Consider the following 26685-nt stretch of genomic DNA (forward strand, 5'->3'; position numbering starts at 1 on the left):
AATGGATGGAAAAAATGTAGTAATTGCATGCAATGGATTCTTCAGCTGACTAAATGATAAATCACAACAAATTTTCTTCTTATGTACTTTAAAAGTTATTTCAATATCCTGAAAAAGGACGAAGGAGTCAGTCAATTTTGTTGTCCAAATAGCTTGACCTGAAAAAAGGTTCGAAGAATACGTGCTCGAAATTTGAAGCTGATTGATCAATTCTTTCTGATGTTATTGTAGAACATACAAACAGACGGACAACGACTATGGCCTTCAGTAAGTCAAAAGTGAGAACTCGCTAACGCTCGTTCAATGAATGCTAAAAATGTCACTCTCTCTCATGTGATATTTCGGAATATCAATGATTGATTTAATATAGTTTATCAATTGAGTGAATACGAGTCTATGCCAATATAGAAATAACTACCCCAGTTTATTCTCTTGAGTTAATATTTTGATTATTTAATTATTAGTGAAAAAAATCAATAATTCGGTATGTTATTGGAGGCTAAATAAGCATAAGCTAATGAGGTAGCTAAGCTCCTTTTCGTTCTCTAATAATACGATATAGTATCTGCTTTGAAATCATCTATAATAAAAGAAAAAAACTGGCTTATACACGTAAGGGATATGAAATTCATCATAACGTCTGAACTACTGGACTGACTATCTTGAAATTTCGCATATAGATTCTTTATTTACCGAGGATGGTTATAGGCCTATTTTCAATTCTTCAAAATTTCATTACGTCAAGTTTTCAGTTTGTCAATTTTTTAGTTATATACTTGCGGAGCACGGGCTATCTGCTAGTGTGAAATAAGAAATAGAATTGAACTCGGGGAGTTAAAATCTCATAGCAATTAAATTTAAACATTTGAGAAAATAGGTAGTCAATCCCAGGACTGCCAATAAAGATATAAAAAGTTGGAGTAGTTAATGAGAATGAATTGATAGTGTACTCACCAAGTAGAAGAGATGTGTGTTATAATTCTCAAGTCTTATGTTCGTATTTATAGTAGAGATTCATGAGTAAGATGAGGCTATGATTTTATCTGCCCAATTGGATTTTGCATCAGAATCGTACGAGATACAAAAGTACATTGCTGTTCAAATACTCGAGAGAAAAAAATCACTGATTATAACCTCTGCGGAATATTGAGAATAATGGTGTTATCTTGAATGGCATTCACTGTATTTGTTATCAAATATTGTCTTCTCAGCAGAGCCATCGAGTTGATTAGGTATTGCTATCTCAACTTTTTAATATTAAACTCTAAAAACTTTAAAGCCGTTTTTAATTTATTGATGATTTCAAAAATCTTTGCACCATAAAATTTCGGTGTTTCATTCCTGTGAAAATAATTTTTCATTTATTAATTCTTTCATTATCAAAATTCCTATATCAAGATCATATTATTTCAATACTTTGGAGTTCCTTGAAGCTTCCAGTTCAGCAATAAACTTGATGCCAATCAAACTCGTAATAGTATCTAAATCTTGGATAAGCCGAGTTTTAATTCTCAGATTCAATATGGGAATTATTACGGCAAGAAGCCATGGTATTTAGGATTAATAGAAATGGTGAATCTTCCATCCGAATATCTTTTTGTCAATGCTAAAATTTATTAAAAAAACACACCTTAATGCTCAAATGAATTAATATCAAGTTATTCCAAGCATATATCATGAATATAGGTAGCCTACTCAAACGATTTTATCAAAAGTGTATCGTAGAAATTTCAACGAGAGGTTTATTACAAAATCAAATATTTGAATATACTTATTTTTTTAGGAGATTCACTACAAACTATCAGCATTTTGAATTAGAAGCGTTGGAGTTATTGAGACGATTTGTGACAGTAGTAGAAATCTTTCATCAAACGTGATGAACAATTTTATTGTCACTGTCAGGTCAGCCATTCCTTCAGAAGCCACTCAACTGCTAAACGTATCCTACAACGCTCAAAATAATATTCATATTTTAATAACATTACAATATCTTTTAACACGAAGGTATTAAGTTGCTGGGGTGCTATGCAGCACCCTAGACAAAGGCTTCCTCAAGCCTTATGAATATTATTCGTGTTTTACCACTATGTCACCTCTCCTAAAACACGGTTAAAAGCTGTAACTCACTAGAGCGCTTCTGTAGATCGATCTAAACTATTGTTATTTCATTAGCCTCCCCTGCTTTTCGATGAATTCTACTCTTCTGAATTTCTGCTCTCTTGGTTAGAAGAATAAATAATTCCATTGGCTCTTATGAGAATGTTCACACATTGACAGAATGAATTTCTGCTGGACAGGAAAGTAATACCATACTGAGTGTGTCTCAAGTCAGAAATAAAATATATTGATACTCCAATAAAAAAACAATGGTAATATTTTCCTGCTCAGCAAAGAAATCCAGTTGAAATCAAGCTTTTCAGAAGGTTTGAGTTGGCCTATTTCGATATCAATTTCGCCTCGTATTTATTATGTCCATTCCCATCAAAGCTACCATAACCATGCACAAGTCTTTAAACGTATGTGAGCTTCATCTGCCAAATATGGTCCAACCATGTTCTTCAGGATCACTTGGGGACATAATTGAGATATGAGAACTATTGTATTTCAATCTAGTTCTACGGAATTTAAGATACGAATGATGTACAGAACTCACAAAACATCCATACCTAAGCCTTTCAAGTTCTAAATCTACTAATAATAATATATCGAGTGACCTGGCTGGCTCAGGTCTGGTGTCAGAGTTTTCAGGTCGCAACTGATCAATTTCAGGGCATCTGACATGACCTATTGACTGTTTTTTTATGCAGCCGGGACCGACGGTGTAACCTGTCCATTCGGAACACGGGAGCGGCCCGAGATATCTTGCTCGGGCCGGGTTATGAACCCTGGCCTCTGAATTATAAAGCCATTCTAATCTACTTATTTAGTGGTTCTTCTACTAGTTCATTAAAAACGCAAAAATGTGATAATTAAAAACTGTTGATTAGCACCGTCGAGATGTACAGAATTAGTTCAGGTACTGTAATACTTTACCGTGAAATATAAAAGATTTTAGGTACCGTAGAAGATCACGTGATTTAAGGCTTTAAATTACTAAAAGCGTTGGATTGGTGAAAGTATGAAAACTATTTAGCACGAAATTTCTAGAGTCTATAACTGAAAATATACACCATCTCGATAAATCTGAGAGAACACAGAAAAATTCTGATAAACGCCGATTTTGGGCGTATCCTTCTTGTAATAATAAATTCCATTCAATACTTCTACACGTTAGTTGAACCTGTGTACCAAATTTGAACATTTTCTCTGAATAAGTTCTTGAAAAGGCTGAGAGAACGCAGAAAAAAAACGATTTTGATAGTAAGGTTATATAATTATTATATTTCATGTAGTTCAAAGCCTTTTTTACAACATATTTTCACACATTAGTTGAACGAAAGCCAAATATGAAGAACAATCTCTGTCAAATAATTTTTGTAAAAGCTGAGAAAACGCAAACAAACGTTTGAAAGCCCTGGAAAAACCGCCGATTATGGCATCTCTTTGGGATTTGAAATATGTTCTTAGTGCACCTCTGAAAAGCCAACTGAACATACCTGTCAAATTGGAACTTATTTGATCCAGTGGATTTTTTTAATGGAATTTTTTGTTCGTGAGTGAGTGAGTGAGTGAATAAATTAGTGTCATTCAGCTTTTTCATAACTTGAAAAGGGTACTAACAAATTCCGTAATTTCCTTATTGAAATCACTCCGTGACTTCCTTACATCAAAATAAATTAAAAACTCCAGTAGCCATGCGTCCTAGAACGCTTTGTAACCAAGATAATAAGGACTGAAGATTGCATATTTTTCTTCACATTTTCAATCTCATAAATTAGTGGAGTGGCGTACCAGGCAATGTAAAATCTATTAAATAAAATATCAAATATCTCATTACCTTTCTCACCCTCTCTCTTTTCTCTCTATTTGGAGAGATATACGCATGGACGCTCCCCCTGTTGTAACAGCATTACACGATCAAATTACCCCTCGAAGGGGTCTTACCGTCCAAATAAGAAAGGCGCATGACAAATTGCCAGCTCTCTGATTGGCGTAGAGCGGCCGGCTGTCGGCCAATCGCAGGTGACAACAGCCCTCCTTGACACCCCTTGTGCTGAGGACTCCGAATTGATATCAGGATATCAGTTGGACTCTCGAACTAGGACTGATCGCTGATCACAGCCCTTAGTGATAAAGGAACGGATAAACACGTGTTTCGTTTAAAGGTTACAGTAATGGTAATAATTCTATCACTCTAATAACACTCATGAACTATAAGTATACTTACAATCTTTATTGATTAGTAATCTCAAATTATAACTGTCTTTGAGTGACTGTCACTATATTTACAAGTGTTTTAAAGAGACGAGTAACTTTTATACTACATTATTAACAATTTTAATACCCCATAGAATTTATGAACTAATTTGCATTCTTCACAATGGAGTACCTCCAAAATAAGTTTTTTTTCGAGTGATTATGAATTATCTTCTCTCGTAATCAATCAGTTGTTTTGTACTCAGGACACGCAAATTGTGATTTGTGGACAAACAAGTATTTGTAGAAATTCATGAACTGAACAATATCCTTCATTATAAAGTATACACAAAAGATAGTGATTGTGAGGCACTTGAAGAGTATTCAGTCAGTTGACTTCGTTGGTTATCTTTTTTGGTTAATATTAAAAAAAGGTCTTCAAATTTGAATTGAACTATATTGGCACTTATTGAAGGTGATAGATAAACATTGTTCAAAGAATTCGAACAACATGGATATTATTAGAATAAGTGATATTTCTGGCATTCAAGGTACACTCTAGGCTTCAAATAGAATGAAAAGATATGAAATCTCAAAAAAGCTAATCTCTTTTAATCAAATTAGTTTTAATTTCAAACCCATTTGCTTTCAAAATTGAGTGCAACTAATACTTATTGAATTATGAATGATGATAGCAGAGTTGTCACAATGAAACAAAGACCTTCATCACATCGCGAGTTCTTTGCACGAATCTACGGACATTTGGAGGATAGTAAAAGTGACAGCGAATCTATAAATAGAACAATTAAAAGTAATATTACAACAGTGACAACAGCAGAAGAGATAAAGTGCAGTGATAAGAAGAAAAATAACAACATTAGACAACCGGTTCCACTAAAGTTTGTGCCTAATCAAAGAAGATCCGATTTTAAACTGGGGTTGTATCACGAGCAGAGTTTCGTAAATAGTTCTGAGTTTCCTTTAAGTCATAATTTGAACAACGAGGCTTCATCTCAGGGTGGAAGGTTCAATGAGAGAAAGAATGTGAATGGAGGAGTGAATTGTCAGGAGCAGAATCAAAGAATATGTCACGCTAATAGCTATTTAGAGCCCTACCGTGCACAGAATTTTCAAAATTTTTTGGTGGCTGATAAAAGTAGTTTGATTGATGTTCACAGTGAGAGGGTGATTGGGGGACAAATTTTTGAAAATAAAAATGGGGGTAAATCGGAAAATAGAAATGGAAAACCTTCTCTAACAACAGATATATTACCAGAGAAAAAACAATCTACTAGTTCGTACTTAGAAAAAAGTTTGGATGAGAAAACGTGTCCAAAGCTTTCCACAAGAAGTAGAGAAACAGATAATGCAAGTGTTGAAGGAATGGAAATGGGAGAGGATAGGGAAAGGAGAATGGAAAAAGAAAGGAGAATTGATATAGAAAGTGAAATTGAGAGGGAAGATGATGATGATGATGACGAAGAAATCTCGGTTGATTCAAGATCGACTTCATCGAAAGTTGAAGATGAAGACGAAATTGAACTCGGAGGTGACAGCATGCTTCTCAAACATCCCTCAAGCACTATGGCGAATGATTCGCATCCAGATTCCTCCAGACTCCAGAATCGGTTGCTTTCGATGACGTCACAGCCTCCAAGAAGGTTTTTCCCTCCCGGACCACCGGCTGGAGTGTTCCAGCAGAGGCATCCTCTCTTTCTCAAGTCGTTTCTGTCTCCCTCGCCTGGTGAGGCTCACTTTCCTGCTGGCTTTACTGCTTTTCGTAAGTATTTTTCATTTAATTTATGAAAAACAATAGTACTAATTTGAATAAATATAATTAAATAGTAGACTAAGTTTCTTCTAAGAAATGAAGTACAGTAAAATTGCTCTGAAATATTAAATTATGCATGATACAGTACTCTTTATTTATGTTAGAAAACTCCAGAAAAAGCCATTTCCGTTTTTGATTGTAATTCAAATTTTGCAAATAGATATTACCGTGCTACCAATTTCTCCTAAATAGGTTGGATAGCATTTCACACCTATTAACCTACAGGAAGTTATCGGCTCCAAAATGATAGATTCTTGATAAACTATGAATGGATCTATCGCCTATGAATGAGAAATCCAGTTTTCAGAGCAAACCAACTTATAATCTTCAGAAGAATTTTGGCAATATACAACACAAATCCACAAACAATACCTTACACACTTAAGCATCTAACATCATTACAGGCTAAATACTTATCCATTTATATAGTTGAAAAACAATGGCTATAGGCTTGTAGACACATAAAACAATTTTATACAAAATTAGAACACCATAAAACTGTTCAAAACTCAATTAAAAACATTAAAAATTCACTTAAACAGAAAAATATTCAGAGAACACAAAACCAGAACACATAGCCAGCCACCATTTTTTAGAGAGAGAGCCTAACAAGTACAAAGCAAAGCCCCACCTCAAAATCAGTGTCGACATCATGAACACGTCACCGATATTAAATTCCAAAAAAATTATAAATTACAAGTTTAGAATTTACATTTTACATTTGATCTCAATAAAACTTTATTTCGAAAAAACTGTTATTTTAAATTTATATTTATCCTCTATATTTATAATGATCTATTTATCTGTTAATTCTGTTACTCAGTTTCGGTGATACCATGGAATGTGCGACACAATTATTTACGATAAATTCTCAGTTAAAAAGTTGTCCGCATATTGATTACTCTGATATTTACTATCAAGTTTTATAGATCTCGAATTGAAGATTCGATTTTAATCGAGAAAAAATGTAATATTACAATAACGATCATTATTCACAAGCTAGGTCTAATACATCGGAATGTTCTCCAACAAGAAAAATCTGGTGTGGCGCACTCACACAACTTTCCTTGCCGTTATGAAAATTGATCACCTGACGCTAGTGTTCTCGCGCATCTCAAGTCTACTTATAAACAAAAATCTGAGCCAGCTGGTGACAGGACAATAACGTTGGAGACATACGAGGTCTGCTATCTCTTCATAGTGAATGATTTAATAGAATCAACAGTTGCCAACAGTTTGTAATTGGATAATCACATTTTCTCTAATTTCGAGCTTATTTTCAATTTTAGGTGAAAATGTTGCTGAACATTAATTGTAGAGATTTCATGCTCAATCTTTTCCTCTTGGATTTTTTTGTTTAAATTGTATCTGAAGACTGATAATTGGGAATCTAAAATCAAACTTTGCATAGATGGGGCGGAGCTCCTGAAATTTTTACAGATATGGGAATTGTGGCAGTTGATAGAGCTTATCTATAACTATTTTAGGTATGAATTTATCCAAAATCTTTGGAGCCGTTTCCGAGAAAATCGCGAAAAACCCTGTTTTTGACAACATTTTCTCCATTTCAGCCGCCATCTTGAATTGCATTTGATCGAAATTGTTCGTGTCGGATCCTTTTATTGTAAGGACCTTAAGTTCCAAATTTCAAGTCATTCCGTTGAAGGGGAGATGAGATATCGTGTACACAGACGCACATACACTCATACACACACACACACACACACACACACACACACACACACACACACACACACACATACAGACCAATACCCAAAAACCACTTTTTTGGACTCAGGGGACCTTGAAACGTATAGAAATTTATAGAAATTTAGAAATTGGAGTACCTTAATATTTTTTCGGAAAGCAATACTTTCCTTACCTATGGTAATAGGGCAAGGAAAGTAAAAATTAATTTATTACCTACATCAACAAGTGGTTTTCAATTAAGGTGGCACTGATTTGCAAAGTAGACCATCTTTTGAGTAGAACTATAATCCTTAGTATTATCCTTGACTCTGATAAAAGTTACTAAACATTTTTTGTTCTGAACTGAGAATTATAAGATACATTGGAATTTCTACCCTGCGCGCACAGTGAGGAGGGAAGAGGTAGAGGAGAGAGGTCTCCATGTAATGTAGTTTCCCATAAGGATTTTTTAGGTGGGAGACCGCGCTGCTTTCACATCTTTAGAATCTTTAGACTTTCGTTCATCTTTAGAATTTTTCCAAGCACCGCGATTGACCGCTTGAAACATAAACACGGTTTTCTTCAAAAGCGGTCAAGCGAGGCCTCTTTTGAAGCCGGCGGTTCAGGTCGTAACAAAGGTAACGTAAAACAAAATACATACCTCTATGCTCTATCTTTACCTAGACCATTTTGCTCTACCTTTTCACATGCACTCTCTTCAAATTAATAAAAATAGATGTCTTAAAAGAAATTATAAGATATTTTTAATTTTGAAAAAAATATTAGGGAAAGTTTTCAATCATAGAGAATCATTACTCAATCATTAATTTTGTATGTTTATGAACTACACATAAACCAAGGATTAGTGTGAACATCATTCTAAAAACAATGGAACATGTTTGGAATTCTTTCTTATAAGAGACGAAGAACAAAAAATTAAATTCTCCAAAAATTCAACGTTTCAAGTTCATACTGTACTTCAGAATAAATAATGCTCTGAATTTACTACTTATTATGATTTAAGAGGCGATTGAGAGCCCACCTGAAATAGTAGGAATCCTCAACACTTTTATAGTTTCAACTGACAGCATTCCTTATGAATTTATGATAACATCATTGCATATCATTTATCCAATGCTGACAGTTTGGAGTGTAACTCACTACAGTAGTATTCATAGAAAAAGCATAAATCACGCTTCCTGCTTGCTTATTCTATGATATAATTCATAAAATGGTGCACACAGCTATACTGCGTTTTACGTTTCATAGCCAGCCAGCATCTCATCAACATTAGTTTTCAATGTGTCTGTCATTAGACAATGCAAATAGCTCTATAGCTCTTTATCCTTTTTAACTCCGCACCGTTGTCAAATTATATATAGAAATATTATAATGAAATACCAAATTATTTAAATACACAATTATCAAAATTTGTTATTAAATCATGGAAATATCTTATAATTATTATTTTCCTGATGAATAATATATATATATATATATATATATATATATATATATATATATATATCTTATTCAAGATAAATTTGATAATTATTAACAAGAATCAACTATTAATGTCATATGAAATTATATCAAGAAAACTCAAATTACAGCCATCCACTATAGAAGGCAGTAGAAAGAAGGAAAAATATAACAATGTTCTTCCTATCATTCCCAAAGACTTGAAAACGTGAATCTCAATAAGAGCTCTCCTAATAATAATATTATTATTATTATTATTAGTGATGGGATAAAATACGCTTCTCCACCACTCTAAGAAGCCAAGTTTTGATTTTATTCTCTGAATTTTCGAGGATTCCAGAAGCACACAAGGAAATGATGAAAATATTGAGGAATGGGAATTTCCAACTGTGAACTGCATATGGTCGGTTTTCACACGGATCTAAGCCTGCATTTTCCCCTTTCACGATTTTTCAACTTTTTCCCTCGAATCCCAATCCCTTATTGACATCCTTTTTATCAGCGACTACTAGTCGAATCGAAAATTTATTTTCTTGAGTAGGAGATGACGATAATATTGTAGAACAGGAAATTTGAAAAATTAAATAGAGATTTTTATTACCAAAATTTCTTGCAATATTGCAGGAAAATTGAATTGCTATAATTATACCGTACTGAAATTGACGAATACGAAAATATTAACAAGACAAAAATTTTTCATACAATAAGTACATACAAATTGTATTTTGTAAATTTCCATACAATTGCAACAAATTATTTATTTCTGAAGGTCTACTCGGTTATCAACTCATTATGAGCGTATGATCTTTATAACTTCAAAAACAAAATAGGTAGGTCTAATCTTAGTTGCAAAAAATAAAATTTCCGGAATGGGTATTTCTTTCAGAGATTAATTATTATTAATGAACCACAAAATACTATTATGATCCATTCGAATTCGAATAATTTTGATACTCAGTTCTGTGATGATAATCACAATATTATAATATTCGATACAGATCAATCATTCAACAAAAATATTAATGAACCGGAAAATTATTAAAAATTCAGCCAGAATCATTTATTTTTCTGCTGCATTGATTGAGCAGCTTTCAGCTAATTATCATTTTCATGAAAAATTTTGATGACCATAAAACTCTAAAACAATAAGCTCATACTTTTCATACATATGAATATATTCATCATAATATTGTTCTATTGGAGTTTCACGCAATATTTCGCCTTCGTTGCACAAAAATTGTGATTTTTGAAAAGATTTACAAGAGTAAAATGTGTTTATTGGAATGTATTGTACCCACAAACACTAACACACAGAGGGGTGCAAAGTAGAACGTACGTTTTTGGAAGAGACAGTAGCGTCAGCTAAGTCCCGTGGTCAGCCGACCGTGATAATTTAATCCCATGACAATATTATAACAATATCCCCGCCATTGCTGTGAAGGAAAGCGCGGGAGATTTGAACAGGCGAATTGATGCGCTCTCTGGTGGATGGCGCCGCAACTTCGCAGTATTATCATCATCATTTCGCGATCATATTGTGGTAGAATACATAGATATTTTGTGGAAGTGATATATTATTATGGAAGTGAGAAACTGATATAGATGGTTGCTTGTGAAATGGGTAGATGGAGTGCTGAAATAATACAGAGACTATGATGATGAGGAGGAGGAGTAGGAGGAGGAGTAGGAGGAGGAGGAGGAGAAAGTGGCGTGAAGATATAGAAAAAAGAAAAGGATGTTGTGGAATAAAATAATTCGACAGGAGCGAGTGGGACATCAAGAGATAAAGATGAGGAACGAGGAAATGGAGAGAATTGAATAATTGCCGTTGTTAAGGGCGGAGTTAGAACTGTAGGTCCTCTCTGCCACACGACTCTTTACATTTCTTAAGACGAAACTTAAATGAATTACAAAATCAAAACTAACATGGAGTGAATCATAATGAAATTAAACTTAAGATGGTAAAATAGAAAGAAAGATAATAAAATATAATTGATCGAAGTGAGGTCTAAGATTTAAGTTTGGCATTTCTCTTAATGTTTAAATGTTTAAATGTTTAAATGTTTAAATGTTAAATGTTTAAATGTTTTAAATGTTTAAATGTTTAAATGTTTAAATGTTTAAATGTTTAAATGTTTAAATGTTCAAATGTTTAAATATTTAAATGTTTAAATGTTTAAATGTTAAATGTTTAAATGTTAAATGTTAAATGTTTAAATGTGTAAATGTTTAAATGTTTAAATGTTTAAATGTTTAAATGTTTAAATGTTTAAATGTTAAATGTTTAAATTTTAAATGTTTAAATGTTTAAATGTTTAAATGTTTAAATGTTTAAATGTGTTAAAATGTTTAAATGTTTAAATGTTTAAATGTTTAAATGTTTAAATGTTTAAATGTTTAAATGTTTAAATGTTTAAATGTTAAATGTTTAATGTTTAAATGTTTAAATGTTTAAATGTTTAAATGTTTAAATGTTTAAATGTTTAAAGTTTAAATGTTTAAATGTTTAAATGTTTAAATGTTTAAATGTTTAAATGTTTAAAGTTTAATGTTTAAATGTTTAAATGTTTAAATGTTTAAATGTTAAATGTTTAAATGGTTTAAATGTTTAAATGTTTAAATGTTTAAATGTTTAAATGTTTAAATGTTTAATGTTAAATGTTTAAATGTTTAAATGTTTAAAATGTTTTAAATGTTTAAATGTTTAAATGTTTAAATTTTAAATGTTTAAATGTTTAAATGTTTAAATGTTTAAATTTTAAATGTTTAAATGTTTAAATGTTCAAATGTTTAAATATTTAAATGTTTAAATTTTAAATGTTTAATGTTTAAATGTTTAAATGTTTAATGTTTAAATGTTTAAATGTGTAAATGTTTAAATGTTTAAATGTTTAAATGTTTAAATGTTTAAATGTTTAAATGTTTAAATGTTTAAATGTTTAAATGTTTGAATGTTTAAATGTTTATATGTTTATATGTTACGCATTTACGACTAAACGCGGTAATAGATTTTCATGAAATTTGACAGGTATGTTCCTTTTTAAATTGCGCGTCGACGTATATACAAGGTTTTTGGAAATTTTGCATTTCAAGGATAATATAAAAGGAAAAAGGAGCCTCCTTCATACGCCAATATTAGAGTAAAAATCAGACTATAGAATTATTCATCATAAATCAGCTGTCTAGAGGACTATAATAGTACCCGTTCAAAAACATCGAACATCATGAAAATGTATCTTTCCATCAACGTTGTACACAGTTGCAGCCAGACCTGATAACAGCGCTCACATTAATTTACATTCCGGGACGACACGTCACGGTACGATAGGAAAGAAAGCTCTATGTTTATTTAGTACTTTTTCCAGACATTTTAAATTGATAAATTATTTATTAATTTTTGAGAAAACATAACAACAGGTCAATGTAACTTACTGAGCGCGAGGTCTACTGTTCACAGAACTACTAGTAATAAAAAAATATAACTTCAAGAGAGTAAGCGAATCATAATGAAATTGAACTTCAAGATAGTAAAAAATAGAGAGAAATTTAACATTCACTGACACACGCACATGCTATTTACCAGGAGAGAGAGAGAGCGCGAGAGAGAGAGAGAATAAAGACCTAGTCTACAAGAAATATAATTATGATAAGATCATCAATGATTCATAATGAGGGAATACAATCAACAAAATATAAGATGAAAATGAGTGAAGAAAATAAATTGCTGAAATTATAATGAATAGAGATAGGTAGCTGTTTATCTAGACGAGAAAATAAACGATTAGGAGGGTACGTAAGAAATAGAAGATAAAAAAGAAACTGGAACACTTCGTAGAGCAACAAATGTAGGAGGAGGAGAAGGAGGAGGGCCAGAAAGGTATATTGAGGGAGAAAGAGAGAGAGAGGGAGTGTTAGAGAAAGTTGGAAGAGATTTGACGATGATGGTAATAATGATGATGTCAGTAATAATCAGAAGGCGACAATTTGAAACGCCAGACTGCTTTCAGTCACTCCGTGAATCTTCTCTTGCGGAAAAGCTGTATTTTGCTTCCCCTCCATAACCATCAAAACCCCTCTTCCTCTTCCTACCATTATTACTCCACTCAGTAACCATTTTCGCCCCCCCCCTCCCTTCCTACCCATCAATTTAATCCTATCCTCAACAACACACCGTATTTACAGCGCGCGCGCCTGTCTGAACACCCTCGTTTACTCCAATTGTTTACAAAAGAGCGCCTCCGCGCAGTTCCCGAGCCGCAGTGCTTTTGTCTTCCTTGCGCTAATCCGGCAGTTCATAATCCGAACTAAAACGCTCGTGAAATTTATCAGTTGTCAGCAAAATTCACCTAACAGTTTGTCGATGTTCACGGTTTTATTGCAGCGGTAATAGTAACTACTCTGGAGGTATTTAGGTATCAACAATAACAATAAATTTCCACTGAGGAATATATTTTATTCCAGTATTTAGGCAGTATTGAAGGGTAACTGTTATTTGTAATCACTATATTGTTGGTGCGGTAATCGTTATCATTCTGGAGGTATCGACAAAAGGAATGAATTTCCACTCATGAAATATTAGAATCCTGTATTTGAACAGGATATTCATTGAAGTTATTGGTGATCGCTATTAATTTATTCTCTCTTGTGTGCAATGGTTTGGCAATAACAATAATTTTGAAATAGGGTAATATCTGCATCCCATAGGTCACTGATACACAGTTTTCATTCAAGCAAGGGTAATAGTTATTGGTAGGTAATCGCTATTTATTTGTTCTTGTTCTTAATGTTTTACCAGAGCAATACATCGAGAAATATCATCGATAGGCTGTTAATACCAAAACTATTTTTATTAGAGGGTAGGCTAATCTTATAACAGTTGTTGGTAATGATTATTTAATTTCCCTACTTTTATTTTGTAATGGTTTCGAAACAACTGTGAAACCAATTATATAAATAGTAGGTGTAGGTGTAGTGCGATTTTAAATCAGTTGATAAACGTTTCAACCTGCAGAGCTTGTTGATGAGTTGTGGGTCTGGGAAGTAGGTCTCGCTGTTATCTCATTACGCAGATAAGTTGAGTTTAGCTGCAACCTGCTACTCTCGTTGAATGGCTAACATTTCGAGAAGCCATCTCCATTAGAATTATATATTTATGAGTTTGAAAATCGCTTCCCGGTGGTTAATCAGAAGGCACCTGGACCCGTTGTAGCATTCATCTACCCATGTTGTTGCTTTCTATTACCCTAGCACAAGCATGGAGCTTAAGTGGACATCGCCTCCAGCTACGAAAAGGAAATAATATGAAATAAGAAGTGAATACTATTGTCTTTATTTGTAGGTGCAAACTATTCTAGTTCAGCGAAATAGAATATTATCCAATCATAAAGCTCAATAGAATCCAAAACATGTCCTTTTAAAACAAATTGAATCCCACAATCATAATTATCAAATTTCTATAATCCCTTCAAACAAAGCTATTATCGGAACAGGAGTTTAGGCTTCAAATTAATGTTTGATAATTTTCTGACGAGATTATTTGAAAAATGAATTTCAACTTCAGCCATGCATTCTAATTTGCATTCCAATAAGCATCCTAATAAGCAGGCAATCGATAATTATTATTGCAAGCCACATTGTTGAGAATTGAAACTTTTGATTGGTTTCTGGATGATTTGTTCTGCGTTTCGAGACAATAAGCCGATTACAGTATTTTTGTTAGAATTATTCATGTATCACCCTCCCTTCAATGATGAAGGGAGGGTGAGAGAATTCGATAGACGAGAACTGAGTGAAAGAGAAAGTCAATCTTTGTTATACAGAAAGAGGTGGAGGGGACAGAGAGAAAGAGAGAATAATGTAGAAGAGAGTGAGTGCGAAAGAGATTGTGAGAGAGTGTGCTAGAGCAAGAATATTTTATGAGAGAGATAAGAGAGAAAATGTATCAGGGAATATTTTATAAAATTAAAAAAAGCATGATTTTGTCACTGTTGAAGTGAATAGTGCAATGAAAAATTGAGCGTTTTATTCTTTATAATTTATCAAGCTCATTATAAATATAAGCTCTTCAATTTTTCAATTGGTGGAATTATTGGTTCAATATTGCTGAAGAGACATCTGCAAATCAGTACAGTAGTTGAGAAGCTAGAATTCACAATAATAATATTCTCTGAGAATTTAATATTCAAAGTGAAAAATATATAATACTAGCAGGTAGCCCGTGCTCCGCAAGGTTCTAATTAAAAACTCGACAAATTGAAAACTTTACCTTCTGAAATCTTGAAGAACGGAAAATAGGTCTATAACCATCCTCTGTAAAAATAAAGAATCTATATGCAAAATTCCATGTTAATCAATCCAGTAGTTCAGACGTGATGATGCGTCATTCGTGTATTTCCTATCCCGTGCATGTATAGGCCATTTCTTTTCTTTATTATATTATACATTTTGTAACAACAACATTCTGTCTTCTCACAATTCATTCAATGAACACATAGTCAGCATACTTGTTATATACTCAGCATATACATAGTTGTAGCATAATGTCTCCTTACATGCTATTGTAATGTGAATAGTTGAACAATAGCTGGCTGCTAAGCTCATAATTGAGAAGTGGTGCATCATTCAATGAGTGAGTGGATTGATAAACTTGATGGAAGCATATTTATTGATATATAGACATTAATTTATTTGATAGCAAAAACAAAAATCATACTTTATTCTCTACCATACAGTAAATTCTGGACAGACGATAAATGTCACAAACCTTCCATATTATCACCCTCTACTAATAACTAATTATCTAATAAATTTATGTATTTATGACTTATTATGTACTCATACTTAACAGACAATTGATACGGTAATATTTATTCAAGAATGACGACAAACATTCAACTTAAATGAGATTCAATTGGTAGCAATTTTTATTTCTGAGTACAGATGTGGGCTGCAGTTTCCCTAAACGTCGAATTATAGGGGACACATCGACACACGCCTCTTTAAAAGGGCCCTTTTATAACCAGTGAGGATGTGACGTTAATTAAGGACTAAACTTGTAAGGACAATAAGGCATAAGTCTAAGTGGGTGAAGTAGGCTAGGTGTTAGTCTGGGATCAGTGTTTAGGGAATAATATTCTTGATCTTGATACAAAATTTTATTGTAATTTATTATTCATTATTCCTGGACCGAAAATCAATTGACGAAGCAGTGTGTGATTACATAACCTAAACTTTTGGACAACATTAACATTTCATCAAAATTTTTGTAGATAAATAGTACAGGCTCAGCCTAGTTTTTCCTCCAATGTCATAATTGTATTATGATTGCAGAGTTTCATACAATAAATGAATAAATTATAAAATACGAATTATGTAAAGAACAATCATTCCTGTTCATATATAAACGATTCTCTAATTCAATACAGTAAAAATGGTATCGTTTATTAGCCTAATTCTTCTCATTGGTAAAATATGATGCACCAAGAACTTTGAAATAGAAATTGATTAATCAATTAAATAGTTCTACTGATAATAAGTACAGCACTTAATAAGCTTAAATTAATTAGCGTAGGTGTGCTCTCTCTATGTTAATAGTTGATAGTACAGCATATTTCAGTATAAATATCGTACAATTTCTCAGCATATCTATTTCATTTATTTGTGAAAACTTCCGACAGGATTTTTCCTCAATGGCTAGCTACTTTTCTCATCTTCTACTTGGAATAAATCTCTCTGTGTGAGAACCGCTTATATACTCGTACAATAAACATTCAGGCAAGGCCTTGTTAAAAAGGATTTCAATATGCAAGAAGAACATTTTCCAGAAGGACATAAAGGGAGACCGGACAAAATCCTTGGGAAATCCTTCTTCTATTGCATGTAACGTTTTCCTTTGTACAGAGGATCCGGGCAGTGGGATTTCATGTTACATCGACAAAAGGAGATTTGTGATTTTCATTGCAGAGATCAATTGTTGGGGGAGAAGCATGCTTATATCAATGATTTCGAGCTGATAATCTGGACATCGTTTATATTCATTGGGAATAAATGGACTTCCAAAATATATTTCCACCATTTAATCTCATACACTAATATTGTTACTGTGTACATAATATAAAAAAAACTTTGTTAAACTCCTTCTATAAAGTTGTGATTCTGGTTGCCAAATTGATAAGAAATGTCATGTATCAATTACACTGAATTATTTAAATGTCCTTTTGTAGAAGATTCATATCGAAGAATGTATTTCAATTATTCCATCACTGTCTTTTATGAATTTTCTTTTCCAAATCTGTTTACAAAAAGTACGTACATCAGTATCGAATTCAATGTAATCTTTGTTCATTCTCCATCCGATATCCTTCCTGCTTCCTCAATGTTATGAAGCTCAAAAAGTCAATCAAAGCTCCCTCAATCTCATGTCAAGGAAATACGCTTCATTAGACGGTTTTTAATTTAATTTCCATGTTTAGTTGACAGGAAATGACTGGAAAACACTTAATAAAGAGGTGACCCTACGGATATAGGTAATGCATCCTCAAGCAACTTATAGCAGTTTCCTTATAGTGAGAGTTAGAGATGGAAATCGAGAGAGATAGTAAGGATAGAAAGGTATTTGGGAGAGACAATAGTGTGTGAGAAAGAGAGGAAGAATGAAGAGAAACAAATGAGGAAGGAAAAAATAAAAAAAGGTGGATGGACACTACTTGAATAAAGCAGTAAAGTTGATATCACGAAATCTGAGCTTCTAGATTTCTTGTTAGTGGCACATGCCATATGGCACGCGCCTGCCTTCTTCTAGGATTACACGATTACGACCACATTATAGTCACTTGAATAATCAAAATGATTTGATTTGAGAATCCAAAGATATGGTATCACCTGACATTAGCAAATTACTTGTTAAATACAATTTTTTCATTAATTTTCATGACTAAATTATTTAGTTAGCATAGAATCCACTCTCATAAAAGCGTGTAGAGCTGAATATATAATATTATACTACTGTTATATAATGACACTTGTGAGCAGGCCTAAATTGACCAATCAATATTCATACGTAATATCAATATTATACGTGAACAATCAATGTTGAAATGATTAGCGTTGAAATGACAAAATATAGGCTATCGTATTTTGACCGAAATTGGAAATCATACTATTCAGAATCAATTCAATCCCCTACAATCTTCATTTTAGGAACAACCAGTTTATAACTCAGTCAATTTAACACGGCTCAAATGTAATAGATAAATAACGCTTGTCATTTTGTGGAATATCTTGATAACTGCTCCAGTGTCAATCTTCTTTCATAGCTTTCGTGAAATTTATTGAAATGGAAATATATTTTATCAGGTGGAGCTAGGATTTGAAACTTGGCCAACATTTGTCACAATAAACAAAATATCTATCATTTATGCAATTCAAATTCATTGGAATGGAAATTTTCACTGGTTAAATTGAATGCAAGGATAGATTCACGGAAATCCAGTCATTTCGAGTTGAAAATATAACAATGAAAATAAAAGAATCTGATTAATTTATTAAAAAAATAAAATTACCAGTTTCTGGTAAACTGAAATTTAGATGATAATTTGATGATGATTTGTGTTGAATAAGGATTACAGTTTGATTCAGCACCTAGAATTCCTTGATGGTATTGGGGCCAATTCTTTTGGAGACACCCTGTATAAGTTGACTTTTCTCTTTATTTTCAACTAGCAGGTGACACGAGCTCCACAAGGGTCTAATTGAAAACTTGACTTAATGAAATCTTGGAGAATTCTAAATAGGTCTACAACCATCCACGATAAATTCAGAATCTATATGAAAAATTTAAAGTTAATCAGTCCTGTAGTTCAGACGTGATGCTACGTCATTCGTGAATTTTTCTATCCTGTACGTGTATAAGCTGGATCTTTCCTTTATTTTATTAAATAGATTCCCTGACAACAGTTCATCACAGAAAGGGTGGAACTGAATTTATGACAGCGATCCCACCACATTATAAAACTCATCTCAAGTTCACATCTGTTGAAGTGAATCAGCCACTCTATAGTGAGATTCACTTGAAAATGGCAGTATTGGTTGAATGGGAAGCAGAGGTTGAGGTAATGTTGAATGTTTGAGTGCAGCAGATTCGTGAAGACAAAGCCAGGTGCTGCATCTCATCGCGGGAGGGGGAGGACCGTTTCGACAATTATTATTGAATCACAATGTGTTACACTTCATTTATTATTTTGGAAGTTTGGATCGGTTTGGGGCGGCTCATCTTTGACGCTCACCTATAATTAACAATTGGTTGTGCCTAGTCATTTGTGAGAGGGTGATTACTCTTTAATCGAGTGCTACTACGGAAGTGGTTAGATCAGCGGTCAATGTTTTGTTTAGTGACAAGCGTTCGGGGCTCACTTTTATCGTTTGCTGCTTGGTTTTATAGTATATTAATATTAGTTATAGTTCTAAATAATAACCAAATAATCTTCAACTTTAAAAAATACTGTACAACCCCATATCATAACCACATACATCATCTTAAATATTCACTTTATTAAATTCTGAAACTTGTTCGAGATCTACTACATTATGATATTACAAATTTTAAACTCTAGAGGATTGAAATTAGAGATTCTTTGATTCTTCCTCAATTTCTATTATTTGTTCTGCAGTTTTTGGCAGAGAACTTGTACTAACTATTCTAGCTGAACCAGTGAACATTAATATTATCATAGAAAATTACTAATACCCTCTCTATATTTTTTATGTAAACACAACTCATTTCAAGAACTTATGCTTTTTAATACTTGAGAATGGCATAAGTGCTCGAAACTACTAGTTGTATTAATTATTTCAAACATCAATTTCTAATTTCTTGTACAATTTTCATCAGTTCTGCAATTATCAAACTCCAATCAACAGTTTTTCCTAATTTTTGACGCCCACGCTTTCTATCCGTGTTCCAGTAGCGAGACGGCGTCGCAAGGAAGGGCGCCCCCGGCGTCAACGCACGACGTTCTCCAGTGAGCAGACGCTGCGCCTGGAGTTGGAGTTCCATCGCTCGGAGTACATCTCACGGAGTCGCCGATTCGAGCTGGCTGAAACTCTGCACCTCACCGAGACGCAGATCAAAATATGGTTCCAAAACAGGCGAGCCAAGGACAAGAGGATTGAGAAGGCGCACATGGACCAACAGTACAGGTAGGCATACATAGTATAGCCTAATTATGATTGTAATAATGTATTTCTAAACTGTGAGAAACAGTGAGTTCATTTATTTATTCATATAAACAACACTGATGTGAAACATTGGTAGATGAAATACGAAGGCAATCCTTGAGTTATATTCTCTCCCAAATTCAGGTGATAACACATAATTTTTTTCATTATTTGCATGTAATACGGTACATGACTTGATTTCAATAGAATTAAAATGTTTTATTGGCAGAAATAAAAAACACAACATCTTAGAAATACATATAAAATATGTAATATACATAAATGAATCATAAAATCTTAATCTAAATCCAATCGTGCATCAAATCTTGACGTTTCCACTCTATATAGCTGTAAGAAACATATGGAGTGAATTATTTGATCGATAACATTTCCATTCAATAAAAAATTCTTTAATATTGTTATCCATCACGAACTGCTTACTATTAAATCACTTTTTTTATTAAATAGAACGACTAGCACTAGCAGTCAAATTTCTTCAATAAATGAATATTGTCAACCATGAAAATGGCTGACCTGCCTGCCGTAAGATCTGTGTTACAGTGAGTGAATAAATTCATTTATTGTATAAATTTGACTGCTTCTCGTTCTATTTATTAACAAAAAAGTGATCCAATGAAAAAATCTTAATCGAATTTGACCAGAGTTCTACTAATTTCATCTGCAATTAGAATCATCATTTTACTTCAATCTTTGTAAGTAGCTTACTTATAGCGAAACTTTGCTCATTTTCTTGTTGTTTATACGCAGATATTAACTATTAGGTCATAATAATCAACAATTAGGTCATAATAATCAACAATTAGATCATAATAATCAACTATTAGGTCATTATAATCAACTATTAGGTCATTATAATCAACTATTAGGTCATTATAATCAACTATTAGGTCATTATAATCAACTATTAGGTCATTATAATCAACTATTAGGTCATTATAATCAACTATTAGGTCATTGTATACATTGGGTCATTATATAAGTAGGCGGTAGGCTATAATTATTCGTCAAGATACCACCTTACCATAGATACGGTATCAGCCACCTTGATCTACCCCTTTGATGCACCGCTTTAAAATCTCAACACACGTGTTCATACCCCCAACCCCATACCCCAGTTATCAGTGGACAAAAGATTAGGGTCCTCGAACATCTTTCATCCCATGAAAATAGAGGGTGTCACAGAATTCACGTGTTCCATTAGGTTGACAATAGGGGTTGACAAAAATTTCAGGAAGGGGGTGTAGTAGGGTATAAAGCATCCCCACCCATCAAAATCATCCTGCAAAAAAATAGGTACTTATGCGATCACTTCCGGCCTAGTTGACAGAAAACAAGTCATAGGCCCTATATACGATTCTTATCGTTTGTGAGTGGTTGATTGGCTGAGTTTATTAAATTAAATGAGCCTCGATTAAGTGAGTGTTGTGTGATGAGATTCACTTCAAACTGTCAGCATTCCCTATATGAATAACATCAATGCTTCTCATTCATCCATTGCTGACAGTTCAAATAGAATTTCACTATAGAATGGGACCAAATAATTGATAGAATGATGGGAAATTAGCATCTGCTTGCAATATTGTCGAGATGCTTCACTCAGATAATATGTGCAACTGAAGAGGGTTGCATGTGATAGGTGAGTATTGTCTCTTACATTCTCTTCTCTCTCTCTCTCTCTCTCTTTATCGTCTATCTCTCTATTTCTCCCTATCTCTCTCTTTAGGGTTGTGTGGCAGAGAGGACCTGAAGACCTAACTTCGCCCGTAATAAAGGCAATCAATAAAACTTTTGCAGAGACTGGACAATGTCAATAATATCTACATACTTGTTTTTTTTTTAATTAAGAGGGAGTTTATTGCAGTTGAACAATATGATTTGATTTCATATTCCCCTCCATTTTATCTTAGTCTCATACTCAGACAGAGAAAACTATTATACGCTTAAGATTGTCTTTCTGAGACTCAGGATATCTTCCCACCCTTTATCATAGAGTGATTTCCTGAAGTAGGTAGTTGAGATCAACGATACAGTACAATAAATTAATGTCGAAGGCGTACCTATACTTGGCTATCGATATTTTCAGGAGAGGCTCAAACTTTGAATGTAGCTAATGGTTTATTTTTATTCGAATTCATTCTTTTGCATGATAGAAAGCTGATTTGGACATCATTCTAAGCAAAATACTCACTCAGCATAGTGCTTACTTGGTTTTTACTTTAATCTCGTTTGGTGCAATCCAGCATTTAATTAAAGTCTCAAGGAGTTCTAGAATTCTATAGATTTCCAGAAGAATAGGCCTACTGTAGTGTTATCATTCTGAGAGCTATTCATTGCCATTTCCCGAAGCTTCAAGACTAATTTGATTTAAGAGCAAGAGAGAAATAGAGAATAGAAATAGAGGATGAATGGAGAGTAGGGATGTGAGATAGGAATGTCAAAAAATGGAAGAAAGAGATAGAGGATGAAGACAGAGTAGGGATGTGAGATAGGAATGGCAAAAAATGGAAGAAATATGATTGGGTGACAAGAGTGCCTTTAATTAAAAGTGATAAATATAAAGGGTGAAGTAGTCCAAATCACATTCTCTAGGATCACATTCTAGATTGGGTTTGAGGAGATGAATGAATGATAAAATATTACGAAGATATATCTTCGTTTTCAATAGGCTTACCTAATAGGTATGTCACATACCACTGCTCTAATATCATTCATTATTAATATGTCATCGTTCATGACACGTTCCTATGGTGACAGTCCCCTATCTTCAATAATACGGTATCTATAAGGATGTAGAGTGTATTTCAAGTGTTAGTGGAAGGATGACGAAAGATGAATGAGTTTATGAAATTATATAATAATGATGAAAATCAGAATAAGATATAATGAGAACAATTAGATATAGGTAATGAGAATGAGATATGGTGGGTTCCTAACCACTGGGAAGTCATTTCCAAGCTACAGTAGTGATCATTAAAAAAAGGGTTGTTTATATGACCAACAAGCGGTCACCCATCAAAAGAGATCACCATCCATTCGTCAATGATCAATTATGAGTGGTGAATAATTTAATTTTTCCATTGAAATACAATTTGGATGTCGAGGATAAATTGGAGATGAAAGTTCAAATTATTTCATTTCAATCGATGATTTTCTAACAATTATAGGATCTTCGTGACTGGAACAATACAATAAGATAATAATAGATAGACTGTATAGTAATAGATTGTTGAGAGTTACATTGGATGCAATAGAGTGTGCTTGATTTCACACGTTGATTGTGATACAAATTCGGATGTAATTTTCGAAAAGCTTCAAAATAAAAGTCAATTCACTGTTCAGATGCGTGCAGTTGATTAAATCGACTGTTTTAATCATAGATAACATGTCAGGTGTCATTCTCCCATAATTATACCGTATTTCTCACTTTTTTAACTGTGGAAAACCTCAATTTTCTCTCATAAAAATTGAACCCGGTAGCGGAAATTTATACAGCATTTGTATTTGTTTCAGCTTCCGCTCTTGCCTTATTAATTATGATAGGAAGGTTGCCTTCCATCTCACTTCATCTAACCCTATATATTTATTTTTCATTTGAAAAAGATTAATTATTATCATAATGCTCTCGCTTGTGGAGTAATTCCATAGAGAAAAGATGGCAGAAGAAGACATCCAAAAATAAGGCGTTTATGCTCCAAATTTCACGGTTAACTAAAGCTGATAGTCCAAGCAGTTCTTTTTCGTGAAACTCTGTGACGTTGGTAGCCTCTCATACTGTGCCGTTCTCCGCACACTCTCACCCGAACAAATCAGTAATAATTCACAGTAGACGACAGTAATTAGCTTGAGTTAACAAATATTGACTTGAAGTTTGAAATATAAACGACCTACACCATGAGATATCTTATTATGCTATATTTGGTAATGATTTCTTGGTTGATTTATCATCATCATCATAGTAGGTCAAGCACACTTCCAGAAAATTTCCGAATTGATAATATTGAAAAATACGAGTAAAATTGTGACCATTCTCAGATATTCCAATTCAAGTATTATGTACCTAAGTAGGCTATTTTGAATTCTAAATTTACTTGGTTGATTATTGTTATTTGGACAATAAATTCACAATACGTACAAAATAACGTTTTATAAAAAAGATGGTCCAATCTGAACGTAGGAGTGAGCAACTCTTTCACAAATTAATCCTAAAGATATAAAACTAAGTCTAGGAAATTGGAATATTTCAATATAAATGGAAAAGGAACTTCAGAAATGAAAACATCATCTAGCTGGAACGACTAAATATACAATTTGTCAATAATAAAAACTTTATATGAATTGAACGAGGCATTGATGTTGAAATAGAAATATTCAATCATCAAATGGCCTCAACATTATAAAAAATAGATCACAAAATATTGCAGAAATTCTGAAACCTTGAATTGAATACGGTAGCTATTATTGTTGAACAATGACTCTTCATCGATCCATGATTCCAATTCCATTACTTTACGAATTTTTTCCAAAATTATTTTTCACAGAAACCTGGCACTAGCAGGAGGCTTCGTACCAGGCCTGCCACCACCCAGCTACCCCGGTCACCAGCACAACTCGGTTCCCTTGCTCACGTCGCAGGCTAGCGCAGGTCTGGGCAGCTTCTGCAGTTTGTGCTTGTACAAGGACCCCGCCTACAAGAGCCATGCAGCTGGGGAGGCATGTCTGCATCAGGAGAAAAACAGCCTGGACTTGCAAAAGACACAGGGGATGCAGTACGAGAAACAATCTGATAGCTAGTTGAAATAGAATCGAATAGTTGGTGTTAGGTTGAGAGAGGGTAGAATAGATATGGTTCCGTTGGAATAATCAGGTGGCAACAATTTGAAGATAAAATTAAAAAAGAATTGAAGAGATTAAAAACTCTGAAATTGGAGAGGGTAAAACACTATAATATTGGAAAGAGAAATGAAAAAAAAACAATCTTAGAGATTACTGTAATGGAGTGGATTAATTCAATAATAAAACAAATAATATATGATAGATTTTGGAAGGAATTTTGGAAATTTAGATTATTCTTCAAAAAGAGAAAGATGATGATGACATAGAAACACTGTAGGCCTCTTGTAAATAGATGTTCTATTACAAAATATTCGATTTCTTACGAACAGATACGTTATATTACGGTATTCGTTATGATTTAAAACCGGGTAATTTTATTCCAAAGTTCATGCTGGAATGTAAAATTATAAGTAGGCCTACCTGATTAAGATATTTAAATAATTTGATATACAGAGCTACAATTTTGTTATAATGATTCTATGAATAGCATATTGGAGTATTAGTGACCTATGAAAGTTAATTGACAAAGGAAAATTCGATAGCCCAATGAATAAGTTTGATAAGTATGAAAAATTGTTAAGATTTTTGCTGAAGTTATACATTATGTCTCTAGTCGATTAGCGTAATAATTTATTTTGATGCCAAAGATATTTTTTGATAATATTATATTTGATTTCATTCAATCTAGTCATGGAGGTACCTTTAAACCTGGTATATTATCATTTACATCTAATTAATAGTGATAGTACCATAAAATGAACATATCATAACTTCAGAAGACGTTATCAGCAAACTGTTTTCTGTAAGCCTAAACTTAATCAAGAATATCATTTTGAATGTATTACCATTAGGTATTAAAATTTTTTCCAATGCGATGAATGATTTAGAATAGTTGTAGAGCTAGTGAATGTAAGATATTTGATAATAAGAATTGTAATTTTGAAACAGAGACCCTGTAAATAACAATTATTTGATTCCTAATGTAATATAATTAATCACTTCCAAATCGAATCTCATAAAGCAAAAATACACTTGTAAATTAGTATTGACCAGCACTTGATACACTTCTCTATAATATTTCTATAGGCTACTATAATTCAAATTCTAGTCAAATTTCTGATTAAATAAAGAGTTTTAGTCTAAGTCTAAGGAACTGTATTTCCTATAATGAGTCCAATTTCAATTTGTGAACTTGTAAATTTCATCATAAATTGATGTACAGTTTTAATAAGATTGTTGTTTGACAACAACTGCTTTCCTCCTACTTTTTTCATTACGGTACGTCAATAATAATTATTTCTCGGGATTTAATTGCTGAT

The 26685-nt window shown here is 33.0% G+C and overlaps 1 protein-coding gene across 1 annotated transcript; it reads left to right on the forward strand.

The window, feature by feature from the left end:
* The first annotated feature begins 4823 nt into the window (after positions 1-4823).
* On the forward strand, positions 4824-26685 carry LOC120352663 (homeobox protein engrailed-like SMOX-2). The gene is made up of 3 exons (XM_039434309.1): positions 4824-6076; positions 20260-20494; positions 25072-26685. The coding sequence occupies exons 1-3, from the start codon at positions 4978-4980 to the stop codon at positions 25322-25324; spliced, it is 1587 nt and encodes a 528-aa protein (XP_039290243.1). The 5' UTR covers positions 4824-4977; the 3' UTR covers positions 25325-26685.

This window comes from Nilaparvata lugens, chromosome 8, assembly GCF_014356525.2.
Source record: "Nilaparvata lugens isolate BPH chromosome 8, ASM1435652v1, whole genome shotgun sequence".
NCBI classification, from domain to species: domain Eukaryota; kingdom Metazoa; phylum Arthropoda; class Insecta; order Hemiptera; family Delphacidae; genus Nilaparvata; species Nilaparvata lugens.

Bases quoted from the DNA above. Each gene is read 5' to 3' on its own strand.
- LOC120352663 (XM_039434309.1), top strand. From the start codon at position 4,978: ATGAATGATGATAGCAGAGTTGTCACAATGAAACAAAGACCTTCATCA. The intron at 6,077-20,259 runs GTAAGTATTTTT...TCCGTGTTCCAG, and splicing joins TGCTGGCTTTACTGCTTTTC to TAGCGAGACGGCGTCGCAAG. The intron at 20,495-25,071 runs GTAGGCATACAT...TATTTTTCACAG, and splicing joins CACATGGACCAACAGTACAG to AAACCTGGCACTAGCAGGAG.